Source organism: Alternaria atra (genome assembly GCF_907166805.1).
Source record: "Alternaria atra isolate CS162 genome assembly, contig: 32, whole genome shotgun sequence".
Lineage (NCBI taxonomy): Eukaryota > Fungi > Ascomycota > Dothideomycetes > Pleosporales > Pleosporaceae > Alternaria > Alternaria atra.
Window position 1 is genome coordinate 1164611 of NW_025091331.1, and position 16607 is coordinate 1181217.

At 52.0% G+C, this 16607-nt stretch overlaps 4 protein-coding genes across 4 annotated transcripts; 2 read left to right on the forward strand and 2 right to left on the reverse strand.

The window, feature by feature from the left end:
* Nucleotides 1-1665: 1665 nt before the first annotated feature.
* Nucleotides 1666-5919, forward strand: ALTATR162_LOCUS10140 (uncharacterized protein; the record flags this gene model as incomplete). Its single annotated transcript, XM_043317776.1, has 1 exon — nucleotides 1666-5919. One exon carries the CDS (start codon nucleotides 1666-1668, stop codon nucleotides 5917-5919), a length of 4254 nt encoding a protein of 1417 aa, XP_043173711.1.
* Nucleotides 5920-9135: 3216 nt separating this feature from the next.
* Nucleotides 9136-10081, reverse strand: ALTATR162_LOCUS10141 (uncharacterized protein; the record flags this gene model as incomplete). Its single annotated transcript, XM_043317777.1, has 2 exons — nucleotides 9136-9835; nucleotides 9885-10081. 2 exons carry the CDS (start codon nucleotides 10079-10081, stop codon nucleotides 9136-9138), a joined length of 897 nt encoding a protein of 298 aa, XP_043173712.1.
* A 403-nt stretch (nucleotides 10082-10484) lies between these two features.
* ALTATR162_LOCUS10142 (uncharacterized protein) lies at nucleotides 10485-14216 on the reverse strand (the record flags this gene model as incomplete). The annotated part of the gene is made up of 2 exons (XM_043317778.1): nucleotides 10485-14011; nucleotides 14063-14216. 2 exons carry the CDS (start codon nucleotides 14214-14216, stop codon nucleotides 10485-10487), a joined length of 3681 nt encoding a protein of 1226 aa, XP_043173713.1.
* A 1033-nt stretch (nucleotides 14217-15249) lies between these two features.
* Nucleotides 15250-16107, forward strand: ALTATR162_LOCUS10143 (uncharacterized protein; the record flags this gene model as incomplete). Its single annotated transcript, XM_043317779.1, has 1 exon — nucleotides 15250-16107. The coding sequence occupies one exon, from the start codon at nucleotides 15250-15252 to the stop codon at nucleotides 16105-16107; it is 858 nt and encodes a 285-aa protein (XP_043173714.1).
* Nucleotides 16108-16607: the final 500 nt, after the last annotated feature.

A 16607-nucleotide genomic window follows, 5' to 3' on the forward strand; every position in this document is an offset into this window, starting at 1 on the left:
GGGAAGAAACAACGAGCACACGCGGAAAGCCGGGGCAATGGTTGGCGAGCAGAGTGCAATGAGATTCGCAGCAGAGGGTGAGGATGCGAAGCCGGTGGTCTAGCTCCTTGGCGCGATGCACAAGCAGTCACGGTTTGTCATGGATCCGTGCTCAAGCGTGTCAAGGTGCAGAAAATTGATGCTGCGTGCCTTACCGTATTAGGACTTTCACGATGATTGCTGAGGAGACGGACGGCGCCTAGACTCGGCTTCATCTGTGCTGGCCCTTTGCAGCATGCACCGCCGTGCGACTGTGCACGTACGGAGCCGCGAATCTCACGATAGTTGATTATTGATAATTTGCCGGTGTCTGCAGGCGGTCTGGAGCGCTATCGTGGCATGAGAGGGGGGAGTTTGCGAAGGAGGCTCGTTCGTTTCTGAGCTGCCAGAGAACAGCCTAGACGTATTCGCGATGATGCGTAGCAGCCACTTGCAGAATACAACATAGCGTGTACTCTAGACATGGAGCACCAGTTAAAGAAAGGTAAGCTGGATGTGGTTGTTTCCACAGTTTGCCTCTTTAGAGTCGTCGTACGACGTCTGTGGCAGTGTGTGTGTGTGTCGGCCCAACAATGACGATACGTGTGTGCGCCAATTGCCAGTCAGCCCGCCAGCGACGCAGAGATAGCGTGAGATTTGACGTAACATGTTGATTATGCACGGGAACGAAGAAGCAAAAAAGAGAGTACCTGAGCATGTGCGAGGGTAAATCTGGGGAAAGGCTTGTAAGCTGGAGAGGGTCCGTTAAGAGCGATGTGCTATGATGGAGTTTGTCCAGGGTGCTTATCGCGCTTCATCATCTAATGCCTGATGCATGGCCTCTGCGACGCATGGCGACAGAAGCGGACGCGGCAAAGGCAACCCCTGCGCGGGCGCAGCTGGGATACAGGCACATGGTGCTGAGTAGAGGGAGTTTGGTTGAACAAACGAACCACACCCCTCACGGAGTCGAACGCCACCTGTTGTTGAGGGCAAGGGCTCGAGCTCGGCAGCAGACGCTAATGTATGCAGCCATACCCGTTCTTGTCACCTGCATATGTTAGTCGGTTGCCGTCGAGAGGCAGATCTCCCAAGACAAAAAGATGGCCATGTCGCTGGTGGCTCGCTCAACAAGAAATCGGTCCACCGGGCGCATTGTGGCCTCTGGTCCTCGTCGTCATTTCGTCGTGGAGCGCGCCGTAGGTACGGCAGACGGGCTTTATCTGCGTCTTCGCCTATGCTCAGCGCGATACAATAGCGTCCCCACCTTTTGCTGCCAGCCCCGGCGTGTCTCTCCCGCTTCAGAGCGTCATCTAATGGGCCCCGAAATACTCACGATTATCATCGCCGCTTAGGGAAAAGCGCAAGTGAGCCGATCGTGTCTCTCAACCAAATCCATATCGAGCCGTTGAGCCCACCACCCGGCCCACTGCTACCATCACAACCTGCCCTACCACGCCCATCGACGCCGACATTGAATCTCAGTGCACACGGGCGCCATTGTCCTGGCCGTGACACCACCACCACCCTCTAGCCCAACGCGACATGAGACTATCCGCCCGCCAACTGCGCCTCGACAAACCGTAGAAGGGCTGGCATGGTTGCACGCCTCCGCTGACCTGACACGTCCTGAGCTGTGTGGTTGCCATGGTCGACCCGAATGCGGACCTGACAGCGGAAGGGGAACGGCGGGACGACGAGGCGCAATCGTCGCCAGCGTCATCTGTGTGCTACCAGACCCCAGACGCCGCCGCCGCTGCAATACCAAAGGCACCGGTCGAAGGAAGAGAAGAGGAGCAGCAGCAGCAGCAGCATGGCGAGTCGACGCCGAGTCAAGGCCATGCAGACCGAGGGGCCACGGTGCCTGTCGACGACGAGAACGACTGCACGCCCCGCTCCGAGGTGCCTTCCGTCCCAGACGCCCTCAACGCCAGTCTCTTATCGCAGATTCACACCCTCGACCCTGAGCCCTCGTACTTCTCTCCGCAACCCCTCCGAATCTACTCGTCGCCCCTTCCCCGCGACACGCCCGCCTCAACCAACCCCTCACCCAGCACGAGCGCACATGCTTCACAGGCCTCCCTCACCACCGTCAACGAAGCCTCGCACTCGTCGACACCACACCCCGACCGCCCTGCCTTTATGCGAGACCTCTCGAGTGCATCCACGGCCAGCAACGTGACTGTACGAGCCAACTCGGTAGACCCCATCCGCCCCGTCCACCCCTACACCCACGCCCTCCCTTCACACCAGCGCGATGGGCCAGTCTACCCCAACCAGTCCTATGCCGCTCTTCACCTGCAGCAATACCCCCAGCCCCATGTCCCGCCCATTGTGCGCTCCCGCAGCTCCCATCCCGCACACTCGGCCGCCAACTCGCTGTCCAGCCTGGGCGCCTTTGGCCTCTCCCACGAACACTACAGGGACATCATGGAGTCGGCTCCACGCACCGTTGGCAACTCTCCTGTGAGCAGCCCCGGCCTCTTCAACCCTACCAACCGACGCCCCTCCCAGGAGCCCGATCAGCCCGACGACGGCACCTATTCCACGCCATGGCTCCACCATACCCACAGGCAAGCGCCCAAGGAGACCCACATTGCCGATGTCCAGGCCGACCCCGTTTCTGGACGCAAGATCGTCAATCAGTACGAGATCATCGACGAGCTCGGTCGAGGTGTCCATGGCAAGGTCAAGCTGGGCAAGGACCTGGTCCACGGCCGATATGTCGCCATCAAGATCGTCGACCGCTATTCCAAGCGTCGACGCCTCGGCAAGAACAACAGCCATGAAGACAAGATCAAGCGCGAGATAGCCATTCTCAAAAAGGCCCGTCACCCCAACATCGTCAGCTTGCTCGAAGTCATCGACGACCCAGCTAAGAAGAAGGTCTATATCGTCCTTGAGCACGTTGAGTTGGGCGAGGTCAAGTGGAGGACCGAGGGTGCTAGGGAGATCTGCCTCGTCGAATGGCGTCGCTTCAAGCGTGAGTCTGAAGGCATCTTCGACAATGACAGTGCAGCACTGGAAGACGAAAGGATCATCCGTATCGCTCACCAGAAGCTCGCCCGTCAGCAACGTCGCATGGCCAGGGAGGCACACATTCGTCGGAAAGACGGTTCCTCCAACCAGCCATGGAGCCTGGAATTTGCAACCGACTCGGAAGACGAGTACTCTGAGAACGGACGCAGTTCGGTGGCATCCCACCGCGAAGATGAGCGTCCGCTGAGCCGTGTGCATTTCCGCGAGCGACAAGATCCCGCAAGTCATCATGAAGACCACATGGAGACTGCTTTCCGATCGCCTGAGCCAGTGAACAACTCGTGGGCTGATGGGCTCGAGGGGACTATGTACGGTCCATACGACACCGAGCTCAGCCGAGGTCGCGTACCGAGCGTTGCTGGCAGCTCCTCGTCTCGTCTGACCGACCCTGGCGAAGAGATCCCTGAGCACTTCAACTACGTCCCCTTAATGACCATCCACGCTGCCTGGGAAGCCTTCAAAGACACTGTGCTGGGCATTGAATACCTACACTATCAAAACGTCATCCATCGTGACATCAAGCCTGCCAACCTTCTCGTAACCAGGGAGCATCGCATCAAGATCTCCGACTTTGGTGTGTCCTACCTGGGACGGCAAAAGACAGACGAAAGCAATGGCGAACACTCCGAGTCTGACTATCAAGAGGTTGACGAAGCTATTGAACTGGCAAAGACAGTTGGTACCCCAGCTTTCTATGCTCCTGAGCTCTGCCGTACAGAGATTGATGCGGAGACTCCCCTCATCGACGGCGGAATCGACATCTGGGCCCTTGGCGTCACGCTGTACTGCCTCATCTATGGTCGTGTGCCTTTTCACGATACCAACACCTTCACTTTGATGAAGGTCATCAGCGAAGATGAGCCCTACATCCCCAGGTACCGGTTGAAGCCTGTCGCTGAGCAATCAAACTCACGGCCCAATTCACACGGACGCAATAATCAGCCGATGATGAGCAGCAAGAGAGCACCGCACGACCTCGAGTACGAAGAGGTTGATGAAAACCTCCGCGACCTGCTCCGACGACTGCTGATCAAGGACGCGCGTCGCCGCATTACCATACCAGAAATCAAGCGCCACCCGTGGCTACTATCTGGTATTCCCAACCACATCTCGTGGGCTGAAGAGACGGATCCTAGCAAGTCCTACGACGGAAGAAGGATCCAGATTTCCAAAGAAGATGTCGAGGAGGCCGTCGTTCCTATTGGCTTTGTCGACCGCCTTCGCTCCGCAGCTAAGAAAACTTCAGAGTTTGTCAAAGGTTTCACAACGCGCAGTTCGGGTTCAAGACGGCGCGCACAGAGCTCAGCTACGAATCAGGATGCACCCCCAAGCATCAGCGCAAACTCTTCGAGCAGTACCATCAGTCAAGATGCCCGGCCATATGAGGGTCGACGTGGTAGCCTAGCACCCGGCGCTATCTTGGAGATTTTGACACGCTCGCGTGAAGCAGAACATCCACTCTCTCACAGTGTTACAGCAAGCCCAGAGGCAAGAGAACGGTCAAAGTACTTCGATAGCCCCAACTCCCGTACTGCATCGCCTGCACAGAACCTTGAGGGCCTGCAGCGACCCCAAATGCAAGACCGCGCCCTGTCTTCCATAAGTACTATCCGCCAAGCGGATCTGCAACATACGGGTCGATCAGCATCCCCTGGTTTCCCTCCAGCTCTACCTGGCACTCCTATGGCCTTAGACACACCTGGTGGCTCACAGTTGGGAGGCCTCTTCGGAGGTCTGCCTCGGCGTGTCGTTAACAGCATGAGAAGCAAAGACAAGTTGAAGCCCCCAAAAGAGCATAGCCGCGCGAGGTCAATCGATAGGCTTGTTGGCGGAGACGACGATGCCCATGGCGTGCCAAGCCTGGCAATTAGCACCACGTGTGCTTCCGGTCAAGTCAATCAACCTGACGCCCTGAGAGACTTGTCTCCTATTGCTCGAAGCTCATCGCCTAGTCATTCGGAGGCTCCATCTTTTGGACGTCTTGATCCCTCGTCGCGGCAATCTTCACTGTCATCACTATCGTCACGCCTTCATAGAAACTGGGCAGCTATCAATAACCTTGATGTTGGTCCTAGTCTTGCTATGGCGCCCGACTCCAGGCGATCATCGCAGCTGCTTGAAACTGGTGACCAAAGGCCTTCCAGACCTTCCAGTCCTACTTCGATTGCACGAGAAAAGTCGGAGGACCGTTTTGACCGTGCCAAGGATGAGTACCGCCGTAGACTCGGGGTAGAACAATCAGCAGCTCGTGAGAGGTCCAGTTCTGTTACACAACGGCCTCCTTCTTCTCTTGCCCAGACTGCATGTCCTCCAAGCCCAGATGATGAGATAGCCTTCCGTCAACAGAACGATCAAGAAAGCTGGCACCGAAACGATCAGTCCTCTGAGAATAGCCCTCTCGGTGGATCAAGCCGCGGTTTGGCTCTTTCTTCTTCCGAAGATCAATTCTCTGCAATGTCTCAATCTGAGTCAAATCCATCAATTCCCTCGGTTGCGTCGCCCGGCTCCCCCAATCAAGGTGCATGCGGATCGTTCGACGAGCACTCCTGGATCTCTCCTGTGTCAGGCAATCAGTTCGAAGCCTCCATCGACGATGCCGATGGCTACGATGGCGACCATGCCATCGAGAGCGAGGAAGAAGATGAAGACAGTGATGATGAGCTAATCATGAGCTTTGCTAAGAAGAAGACACCAGTTCCAACTTCGTCACATCGAAGCAATTCAGTGTCTAATGGCGAACTAGCTCGCGCCAGCTTTCATCGCCGTCGATCAACTCGGAGTGGGAGCAACGGGACAGTCAAGAAGGTTCCTCCACCTGAGCTAGAGCCAGCGCACGATGACCGGACAGCCGAGTCACAATAACAACACCCACACACCGTACACCGACAACTTTACTGTCATCTCCGTCATCAATTACACGATACCCAAGATCTACTGCTGTACGAATACACATACATTGGATTCCCGTTTCACGCGTGTGTACATATACGAATTACAAAGCAACAACATGACTTTACCACTACCGCTAAGGGCAGGCGCAGGGCGTTCTCACACAGCTTGGATCTAGGTTGCATGCATCGGCGAACGTTATCAAAAGACGGCGTTTTCTACTTTCTCTTCTCAACATCTACTATTGCCATTCTGTATCTATTTCCGCTTTTTCCCTAGTGTGGCTTGGGCCTCTTTCTGGTTGAGGATAAAGGACGGAGGATGAATTATTGATGATCATTGATGAACATAACCTTCTTGGGCAATGCGCGGAACAAGGGTGTTTGGCCTTCTTGCAAGTGGCGGTGCACCTACAATGGGAACTGGACACATTTTCTTGCATGATGGATGGAGTGGTTTGGACTGCTCTGCTATAGGCTATTACTTACTACTCTCTGCTTTTTCTTGAGGTGTCTTTGATAGCATGTTTGGCTGTTCCATCAAGCCGTGTAGTATAATGCATCAACAGGCATGTTGCCTGGTCGTGTTCAACTTGACTAATGTGAAGGTGATCTTCATCTCGTTAAGTGATGGTGCACATTCTCCACACCTCGTTTGCCATGCATCGCATCTCCACCATATTGACAAACCACAACTGCGATCCCAGTAACCCCCAGTAATTGTCCATAATAAAAGTCAATTTCCAACATCGCTCCGTCTCTAAATATCTGCATTTGCTTAATCTCCCAACAATATTCACACCAGATCACATACTACCGAGTTGTTGTAGTACAAACATATCGCTTTCGACAGCCGCCTTACCCGGAGTTCCTGTCATTGCATTGCAAGCCCCGAAATGGTCATCAAATTTCCTCACCAAAACTTTACCGAAGTTGAAACATCATTAAGAGTACCGATCGCCGATCGCGAACCTGCATGCATGCAGGTGTATGGATCGGGGGTCTGCTTACCTGCATAACATTCCAAGCTTTTCTTTTCGCAACTGTACAGTATGCAGGCATCGGTGTTACTGCAGCATGCGGATTTTTCTGGAAGAAGCGACCTGCAGACTTCTCACCGATTACAACAAAGCTAGCCAAAGATTCACATGCACATGTTGTTGGCGCAATGCGATTTTCTGCGTCGCTAGCATGGCAAAGTAAGCTGGGGGGGAAACTGGGGAAATGCGATATGGCCAGGGCGGGCAATCGACTTTCTTTCGTCACTAACGCGGAGCATGCTGGGGACGGAAGGGGGCTCGATTGGGACTAAGGCTAAATTGACGCGCAGGACCGCACTAACTAGTCTTGTTGTTTGCATGGAACTTGGACGTCGTGGTGGTAAGCGAAGTGAGGTGCAGTGGTGCAGTATCGCTGGTGGCTGGCGCGCGACCGTGGATTCACGGGGCTTAGGCCGTCTGGTGAATAGACCTGAGGAATACCTATTGGAGGGATTCATGGTTGGTATCGTTTTTGATATGCCGTGTACACCACTTAGAGCGAGCTGCGGGATCACTTCCCAACACATCGGCAAGAACAGGTTCATGTGCAATTCACCACGTACAGGTAAACCAATCCAGCGAGACTGAACACCATACATAATTGCATCATCTTCCTGTACCAAGAGACTGGGTTCGGAGTTCCCTCCCTCATTTCCCGTTCGCTTAGGTTGCCGGATCCGAGATTGGGCCTTAGACGGAAAAGGTGTGGACGGAGGGACACGTTGGGGCGCATAAATTTCTGTACTTGGAGGTAGGTGCAGAACGGTCAATCTGAGGGATATTGAGTAAGGTGAGCAGTAGGCGAGTGTTCGGAAATAATGGAATGAGGAGGGAAGATGCGGATCACGGATTACAGATTACGGACGGAGGCTGATCTGTCTGAGGTCGGCGACGGGTACAGATCAATTTGGATGTGAGGGAAAGGCTTCCATAGGTATGTTAGATGATGGTGTGTTTGAAGTGCTATCACTGAGTGAGCTTTGCTCCGCGTGGGTTCGTTTGACGCACGCTCTGCAGATAGTATACAACAAGTTTCTTCGGATACAACATAGAAGAGCGAACTATGATCTCTCGTAACCACCGCAATGTAATGCCAGCATCAATCACTATCACAGGAAGAACAGCGCGAACAACTGTCAGCGAAGGTCTTCACACATCATCATCGGTAGTAGCTCTGCATTCACTACATTATATCCGAGTCGGCGACCTTGAAACCCATGGCATGATTACTTTTACGAGATCAACCAGTAGAAACGTATCTTCGGCACGCTCCGAACTCCGACTCTACAAGACACTAAGACGATTTCATGTTGCCGCCTAATCTCATCACATCCCATCACATCCCATCACAGTCTCTCACTTCCACTGCAAATCCTTGCCCATTTTACCCTAGACCCTGATTTCCCCGCAACTCCTCGCGTGGCAGGACCCCTCTTCATGCATGACATACTTCGCTCGTGTCGTTTCACGCCGAATATTACATTTCACAAATCTCACATCACACATCTCACGTAACACAATCCCCAGACCTGTCATCTTCATCTCCGGCATACGGGGTATTCTTCACCACTAGATCGTACAAGGGGCGGCTTCTTACATCACATTGAACCAGGAAGTTCACGACATGGTTCGCTGTGAGAGAAACTTCTGTAGGCACAAATACCAAGTCGCTCGTCTTTTCCTTCTCCCTTCTGTCTTATGCCGCAGCGCTGATTCCCTTATGCATGAAATACGGGCGTCACACCGATCAGACGAGTGTGTCTCGGTTGCGGTGCACAGGGACATGCATCGAAATAGAGGGGGTGAGCTATAAGGCTGAATGTAAACTTCGTCGAACGGTGTGAGATGTTGTGATGGAAATTGAGCTGCAGAGTCGGATATGGGTTTCTTGGTGACGGTTAGAGAAGGTTGAAGACCGATGGTAAGCGGCATCGGTGTGACGAATTCGCAAGAGATTGTGAGGAGGAACAACGGTGACAGGATAATTGTGGTAATGATAAGATAGTACGAGAGTACAGAGATATGAACAATCGGGACTAGTATGCATGGCTCATGTTAGGTGCCGGAGTCTACCTAGATAGTGACGCCTGTGAAGTTTACGTCCGTAGTTGTTCTCCACGGAGAAGCTGATGAAATATTTTGACATAGGACTACTTTCTCGTTCTCATACTTCTGCGAGTACCTTCAGTAGGTTGTTTTGCTTCAGATGCTTTGCGCTTCACGCCCTTCTTTGCCGCCAACTTCTTCACCTTTTCCTCGTCACCATCGTTCTCTTTCGTTGCTGGTACGTCCTGCTCCCACTCCTCCTTCTTTTCTTTCTCGTCTTCATGCTTCTCCTTTTTCTCGTCCACCTGCGTTCCTTCATCCACACCTTCATCATCCTGCACACCAACGTCAACGCCTTCCTTCCCCAAAACCCAAGCTACTCTCTCAATATCCATCGCGCTTGCTGTAGTATCCTTCTGTCCAAGCTCTTGACGCAGTCTCGGTCCTAGTTTCTTCACGCGCTCAAGCAACATATCATACTCCTTGAGATTATACCTGATCTTCCTCTGCCAGCCTTTGCCTTCTTTTGCACCTCCTACTTCCTCATCCCAAACGCACCATCGAAATAGTTCATCGGAAAAGAACGGAATTTCCGCAGGCTGGAGAACGGAGAGAAGCAGAGATGCGGTTGCTGGACCTACACCCTTCAGCCCCACAAGGATCTTTAGCGCAGGAATGGCGTCTGGGTGGGACTTTTTGCTCTTCCATAATACTGCGCAGGCCTTTTTTGTCGTATCTTCAATTACCTCGGGTGTGTTGCTTTGGACCAGGCTTAACAAGGCGGGACGAAACGTTCCGTGTTTCCTGCCTTACTATTACTCTAACTAATCTCACATGGATTTGTGATGCGTACAGTTTCCACTCAACAAGTTTCTCAACTTGATCCTTTGTCAAGTGTTTTTCACCCTCCATTGCAGCTACTGCCGCAGGAATGGTGTCATAGCGTTGCGCGTCTAGGTCGCGTAGCTTCTCGGGTACCATTGCAGGGTATCGTGACAAAACGTCACTGAAGGCATCGGGGGTGATATTCTTGATGTGGAGTGGCTGCATCTTGGGCGTTGTGGTAAGATTGGGGTTGTGAAGATGGAGGTGGAACCAGAGTGGAGTTGGCAAGACGCGTTTGGAACGTCGACACGAGATCACGTGAATATATCGCGAGTTGAACAGCTGGCTCACAACCGTTCCAGAAACATTCGAATGTAGTGAGTATCATTGTTATCGTTTATGTGCCTTGAAAGCAGCTACTCTACAACTCTTCACTTCAGAATTAATTTCCGATGCTTCATCTCTAAACATGAAAAACAAATCATCGAGACATCCGTCCCACTTAGCAACTCCGAGAAAATGCCCATAGAATTGCCAACCACGCCTTGCTAAAGAAACATTGATATACAACTAAAAAAAACAAGTAGCGCCATATGATGCGAGCTCCAAACGCCTGGCTAGTCAACATCTACATCGTTTTTCTGGGACGTCCACGACTGCGCTTCCCAGAACTGGAACCTCGCGTAGGGACCATCGAAGGACGACCTGGGGGTCTACCAACGGGCTTCTTCGCAGCTGGCGCACTCGCTGGGATCTCATCCTCGCTCTCCGTATCCGACACATTGATGGCCTGGGGCTTCCTATTAATGGCAGAAAACTTCGATGCCGGCGCAGTGATAATTGTCGTCGTTGTGACCTTGCTTGGTCCGTTGCCGTTCCTCTTGGAGGCTGGTCCGACGATTTTGATCTTCTTTCCTTTGACCCCACTCAAGATAGAATTGGTCGTTGGCGGTGGCCCTGTACGGACAAGCTCTGGTGTCTTGTCCACCGATCGCTTCTCTTCTTCAAGTGGCTCATCGTCAGCGGGCAGATCACCGAGGAAGTTGTCCATCAACTGGTCGTCATCCAATTTGGAGAACAGCGCCATCTTCGCTCGTAAATTTTCTTCGACTTCTCTAGCTTCAGCTTCAGCACGAGCCCTTGCCTCCTCCTCTTGATGCTGGGCTTCCAGGGTAGCACCAGCAGCTTGTTGTGCGAGAGCAAATGCTTCACTAGACTGGTCGTCCTTTTTGTAAACGCCATCATCTTGGTCACAAACATGCTCAGAGATGTCATCAACGCCGTTCGGTTCCGGGTTCTTTGATGATGGGCCAGTAAGCCCGATTCCAGCTTTCGGTCTTGCTGGGATGGATTTTCGGCGCTCGTTGTACATGCGGCTTCGCTCTCGGTCTTTCTCTCGGTTGGGCCTTACAGCTCGATCTCTGAAGTCGGTCGGCAGTTCAGTGGGCAGATCGTCCTCACCTTCATTCCTCCGTGCCAACCAATTTGATACGCGACCACGTGGGCGACCAGTGTATTCAGGTTTGTCATCCTCGCCACCAAACTCCGAGTCTGAATCGAGTCTGATCTCTTCAAACCGTCTGGAGCCACGAGGCCTGCCAGGTTTCGCAGAGCCGCTGATTTCCGGATTGCGCTTGCGCGTGGAGTACGCATCGTCCTCTTCTACACGAACGCGGTATATTTTCGCATCCTTCTCTTTCTCAGCCACATTCTTCAGGGTATTCGATTTTGGTACAACATCGGATTGGAGGATGGATCGCATATCACCAGACACATCAACTTGCTCTGGAGTACCCTGTTGTATGACTGGTGCGCACTCAGGAACTGGTCTTTGACGAATCCGGTCAAGATGGCCAGTAGCCAGTGATAGCTTCACTACCTTTGATCTGCCCTTCATCTTTGCGGCGACCAAGATGAATCTGTCTTGGCGTTTAGCGTCCTCAAGCAACTTCCTCTGTACCTCTTTTTGATATTGCTTGCCAGGTGCGTTCTTTGGTTGTAAGGGTTGAGCGTCATCGTCCTTATTCTTCTGCTTCTTTGCCTTGGTCTTTTTCTGGTGGTTACCCTCTACTTCTTCATCTTCTTCACGACCACGCTTCTGACCCAAACGAGTGATTTCCCCATCCATATCGAGATCGTGGTAGTGTGAAGCACCGCTCGCGCCACCATCACCGTTGTCATTAGTAACGCCGTTCCCATCCTCCATGGGAGAGTAGGTGATGCCGTATCGAGTGTAATTGTGGTCCTCGTCTTCAACAAATCGCGCATCGAGGGAAGGATCCGCCATTTTGTCTATCTCCGCCTGCTGCATTCTTCGGTGCATCGCACTCTGTGCCATACCTTCCTCTTCTCGCAACCAGTTCAGATTCGAGACACTGAAATCGACGAGACACTCTACTGAGCGTGGATCTGCTACTTTTTTGGTATCGTGACCTAGTAAAGTTCCTTTGGGCTCGTATGGATGTTGTCGAGGGTCACGTCGGCAAGCGCCTGTGTTGCAAACCCTCCTACAATGTGGACACTTCCAGTTGAAAGCTTCCATGATATTTACCGGCATAGAATCGTGCGCTCGGAACAGCGTGCCGTAACAATAGGCCAGGTCGCAGCTCGAGCACAATGCCATCTTCCATTTCGGGTGTCGATGAAGACAGAAATGGCAGGACTTGTTCTTTGAGAGCCACTGTTTCGACTTCTTGTTCGCACTCTTCTTGACGTTGCCGTATTCGTCAACCACAGGTTCATCATCGTCAGATAAAGTCTCGTGTTGCGGATTCTTTATATCCACAAATGGCCGCACTCGCAGTTGTTCTTGACAGACCTGAGCCAACGTCTTCTTGCCGAGATACCTTCGCTCTTCTTGTAATGGGAGCGGAGATTTTTCATGGACGTAACCGTCAATGTCGATAATTTGAGCGCGCCACTCCTCGTATTTGTGAATGAGGTCCATCCACTTCCACTGCTCAACCCATACATACCCTGATTGACATCTACAGCTTCGGCCCATACAATAGCAGTCCATGCAAATGTCGTATGGTTCCTCGATCTCAGAACTGAATAGATTATTGCACGATTTGCAGCTAAGGAAGCGGTTGAAGATGTTGCATCTACAATACGCACAAGTTACGTTGCTGTCATAGGGGAGAAATTCTGAGTGTTCTCGTGAATCTTGTGCAAACATCTCGGATAGCAGTATAATTTTGTATAGATCGAAGAGCTTCTTGAAGTCTTTCTGGACTTGCTTTATTCTGACAGAGCATTGAATCGCAACTGCCTGTTCGCCTCCTGCTTCAACTTGAGCGCGAGCAGACTTGATAAGATTAGAGTATTTCACGAGAGTGTAGTAGATAATGGCCTTGTTCTTGTATTGCTCGTCCCTGCAGACAACTCGGGAGTTGGGCAATGCTTCGTTCAGCGCGAGTTCCAGGGTTTCAACGGTGGTGCGATTCCAGGCGATCTTCATAGTCCGAGTGCCGCGATTCCATACTTGGTGCGGTGCCAGCGGTGGGATGAGAATAAAGTCGCCCGGCCGTTGCTCCACGACATAAGTCTGGAATGGGGCTTTCTTCCAGGCGATGAGCTGCGCAAAATGGTTTTCCACTTCTATGTCATGGCCTAGTACTGAAAGCCAATACTCCGAGACAACATGGCGGTCCTTGCTTTCTGTCATGAACCAGATGGATGACCCAGGGCGCTCCTGTTTGCCGTCGTCGCTGATGCTGCCTGAAGCATTGACCATGATATTCTGACCGAGGGAAGCACACATCTCTCGATGAGATGGAGTATAGGTGCCTTCGTGGCCGATATAGCACATGAGGTTCTCCGCGCGCATATCTGGTGGCAGGCTGCTCATGAGATCTCCAGCCCGTCCAATCCCTCGCCTTTTGCGACCACCAATTTCGTCCATCGCGCCAGGACCGCCAGGTTCACCCATGCTCTCGTTGAGATAGAACAATCCCGACGGGATGTGCTCTTTCAGTTTATCATGCCATACTTGAGGGCAATCGATGTCCTTCAGATATATTCGCTGCTTCGCTTTATCGCGGTATACGTCTGGGCCGTCGAAGAATTGCTCGGTAAGTTTCGTCATATGCTTGAGGTAGTGCTTCATCGTAAGAGAGATATTCTCTTTAGTCGACAGATTGCGCGCGTTCTCGACTACACATCTGTTAGCTTTGCGCGCCAAACGTTGCCTTGAAGTGCACCCACTTTTATCACCGTGATTGTCGCGCAGCCACGAAGGCGTGAAAGTCCAGGGATCCAGAACCTCCTCGAAGCCGTCGATTACAAGAGGTTTGCCGCCTATTATTACATGTAGCAGAACTAGCTTCTCAAAGGCTTCGATGCCGTTATTCGCGATCATCTCATATGAAATGCGGTCGACATATTGGAAATTGTCCGCATTCTCCACGAACGTGCGCACATCGAAGTCGGGAGGTATTGGTTCGAAGGAGGCTCTGGGGCGCACAGCCGGCATCGCGCTCTCCACCGGCTACCCACCCAGAAGTCGCGCACTAGGTGTGGGGTTGGTTGCAGGGACAGGGAACACTTCCGCGGCGTCGTCGTACTTGCAAACGAAAGATATTGGGACATATAAGCTCGGGCGTGTGGTCGCGGTCACTCAAGGAGCGAGTGCCGCAAAAAATGGGAGTCGTAATTGTTTGGGCAGCGAGGTGGGCTATCGGAATGTGGACGCGACCGAGGGTACGATGTTCTGAGCGGCCGGAAGCTGTCACGTGTTGTCGAGAGTTAGCGCGAACGGTTCAACTTTCGCTTTCCCCACCTGGGCACTCATTCTCACCAATCCGGATGATCCGAATCAGCACACGACAGTGACAGAACTAATTTTCTGAGTTAGAGATCTAACTTGCACTTACATGGGCCTTGTTATGCTCAAGATAGGACCTTGAAAACTGGAATCCCACACGACAATACAGCGAACAGGAAACAAGTTATTCGCGTGTCTTTGTATGCGAAGTCACATACGCTTCTGACCGCCTAAAACACGGAAAATGGCGTTGCTACCGCTACATACCGCGCGGTCCGTGGCTGTGTGTCGGCAATTCGTTAGGTTCCATACTACTTTCCCCTCTGCTTGCAGACAACGGCAATTATCAACATCTCTATCCCTTGCGAGCTATCGTCCGCAACCTACTCAGCTTGTCAAGTCGTTTCTATCGAATCAGGGATATTTACAATCAAGGTCAACAACAGCGACAGCTCAACAAGATGGACAATCGAAGCCACTTCCCGACTATAAACCACCTACCACAGGCTTCCTATCCTATCTGCCTCAGAAAGCTGTTCCATATGGTGAGCTGATGAGGTTGCACAACCCGGTCGGCACATACTATCTCTTTTTTCCTTGTATGTTCAGCACACTTCTTGCTGCAACTATGGCTACCCCACTCGCTACACCATCTGCGGTTCTCAGCACAACGGCCCTCTTCTTCACAGGAGCTCTTGTTATGAGAGGTGCTGGGTGTACGATCAACGACCTTTGGGACCGAAACCTCGATCCTCATGTCGAACGAACGCGATTGCGTCCAATTGCTAGGAGAGCGATTACACCTCAGCAAGCTATCGTCTTCCTCGGAGGACAACTTATGACTGGTCTGGCCGTTCTTTTATCACTCCCGTTCGAATGCTTTTGGTACGCGACACCGTCACTCATTCTCGTTACGCTCTATCCTTTGGCGAAAAGGGTAACGTACTATCCTCAGTTCGTTCTGGGTCTTACATTCTCCTGGGGTGCGATGATGGGTTTCCCAGCTCTTGGGGTCGATCTTATGGCGAACCAAGCAGCGCTTACAGCAGTAGCTTGCCTTTACGCTAGTAACGTTGCGTGGACGGTTCTGTACGACATGATCTACGCACACATGGACATCAAGGATGATGTCAAGGCTGGCATCAAGAGCATTGCGCTCAAACACGAAAAGGAAACTAAGATGGTGTTGTCGGGTCTAGCTGTTGTTCAGCTCGGCCTACTATCCGCTACAGGAGTCGCAGCAGGATTAGGACCTGTCTTCTTCGTCGGATCAGTTGGAGGAGCAGCAATCACCCTAGGCACCATGATCCGGCGAGTGAAGCTGAAAGAGGTCAAGAACTGTTGGTGGTGGTTCGTAAACGGTGCATGGTTTACCGGCGGTGCGATCAGTCTGGGTCTAGCTGGAGAGTATGTCGCTCACCTCCTTGGTTGGTACGGTGACGATGGGAAAGACATTATCAAAGATCAGAGCTCTATCGTTATATAAGGGAAGTAGGCATAGCTCGTTAATGTGAGCTACAAAATCGAGAGGATGAGACTGGGCGAGATCGGAACTTCACACGTACATTAACGATGCTGTGCAGGTTCTTATGTAACATTGCTGTTTCGACATTTAAACGTTATATCTTGTATCACTGTTCTTCTCAACCACCTTGCATCAACTGATTTCAGATCTGGCAATCAACCTTGCGTGGTGCCATGTTTGGAGTCTGTGGAGACGTGGATTCACCATGCAATTGGTATAGCTCATCTGACGTCTCCCACTCTCATTAATGGTCACCCGAATCGTACTGTCTCATGAACTCACAACCAGGGAGAAACCGATGAATCCCATGGATAACTGCTTTCAATTTTCCGAATCTCGAACCCTCCACCTGTTGAGCATCTCATCTCAGACACATACCTGGCTTTTCTTAAGCGAGTAGCTAACGCATTTTGCCACAGCGGTATGAACCTCATGATTTTGGGTACATTTGTGACAACCAC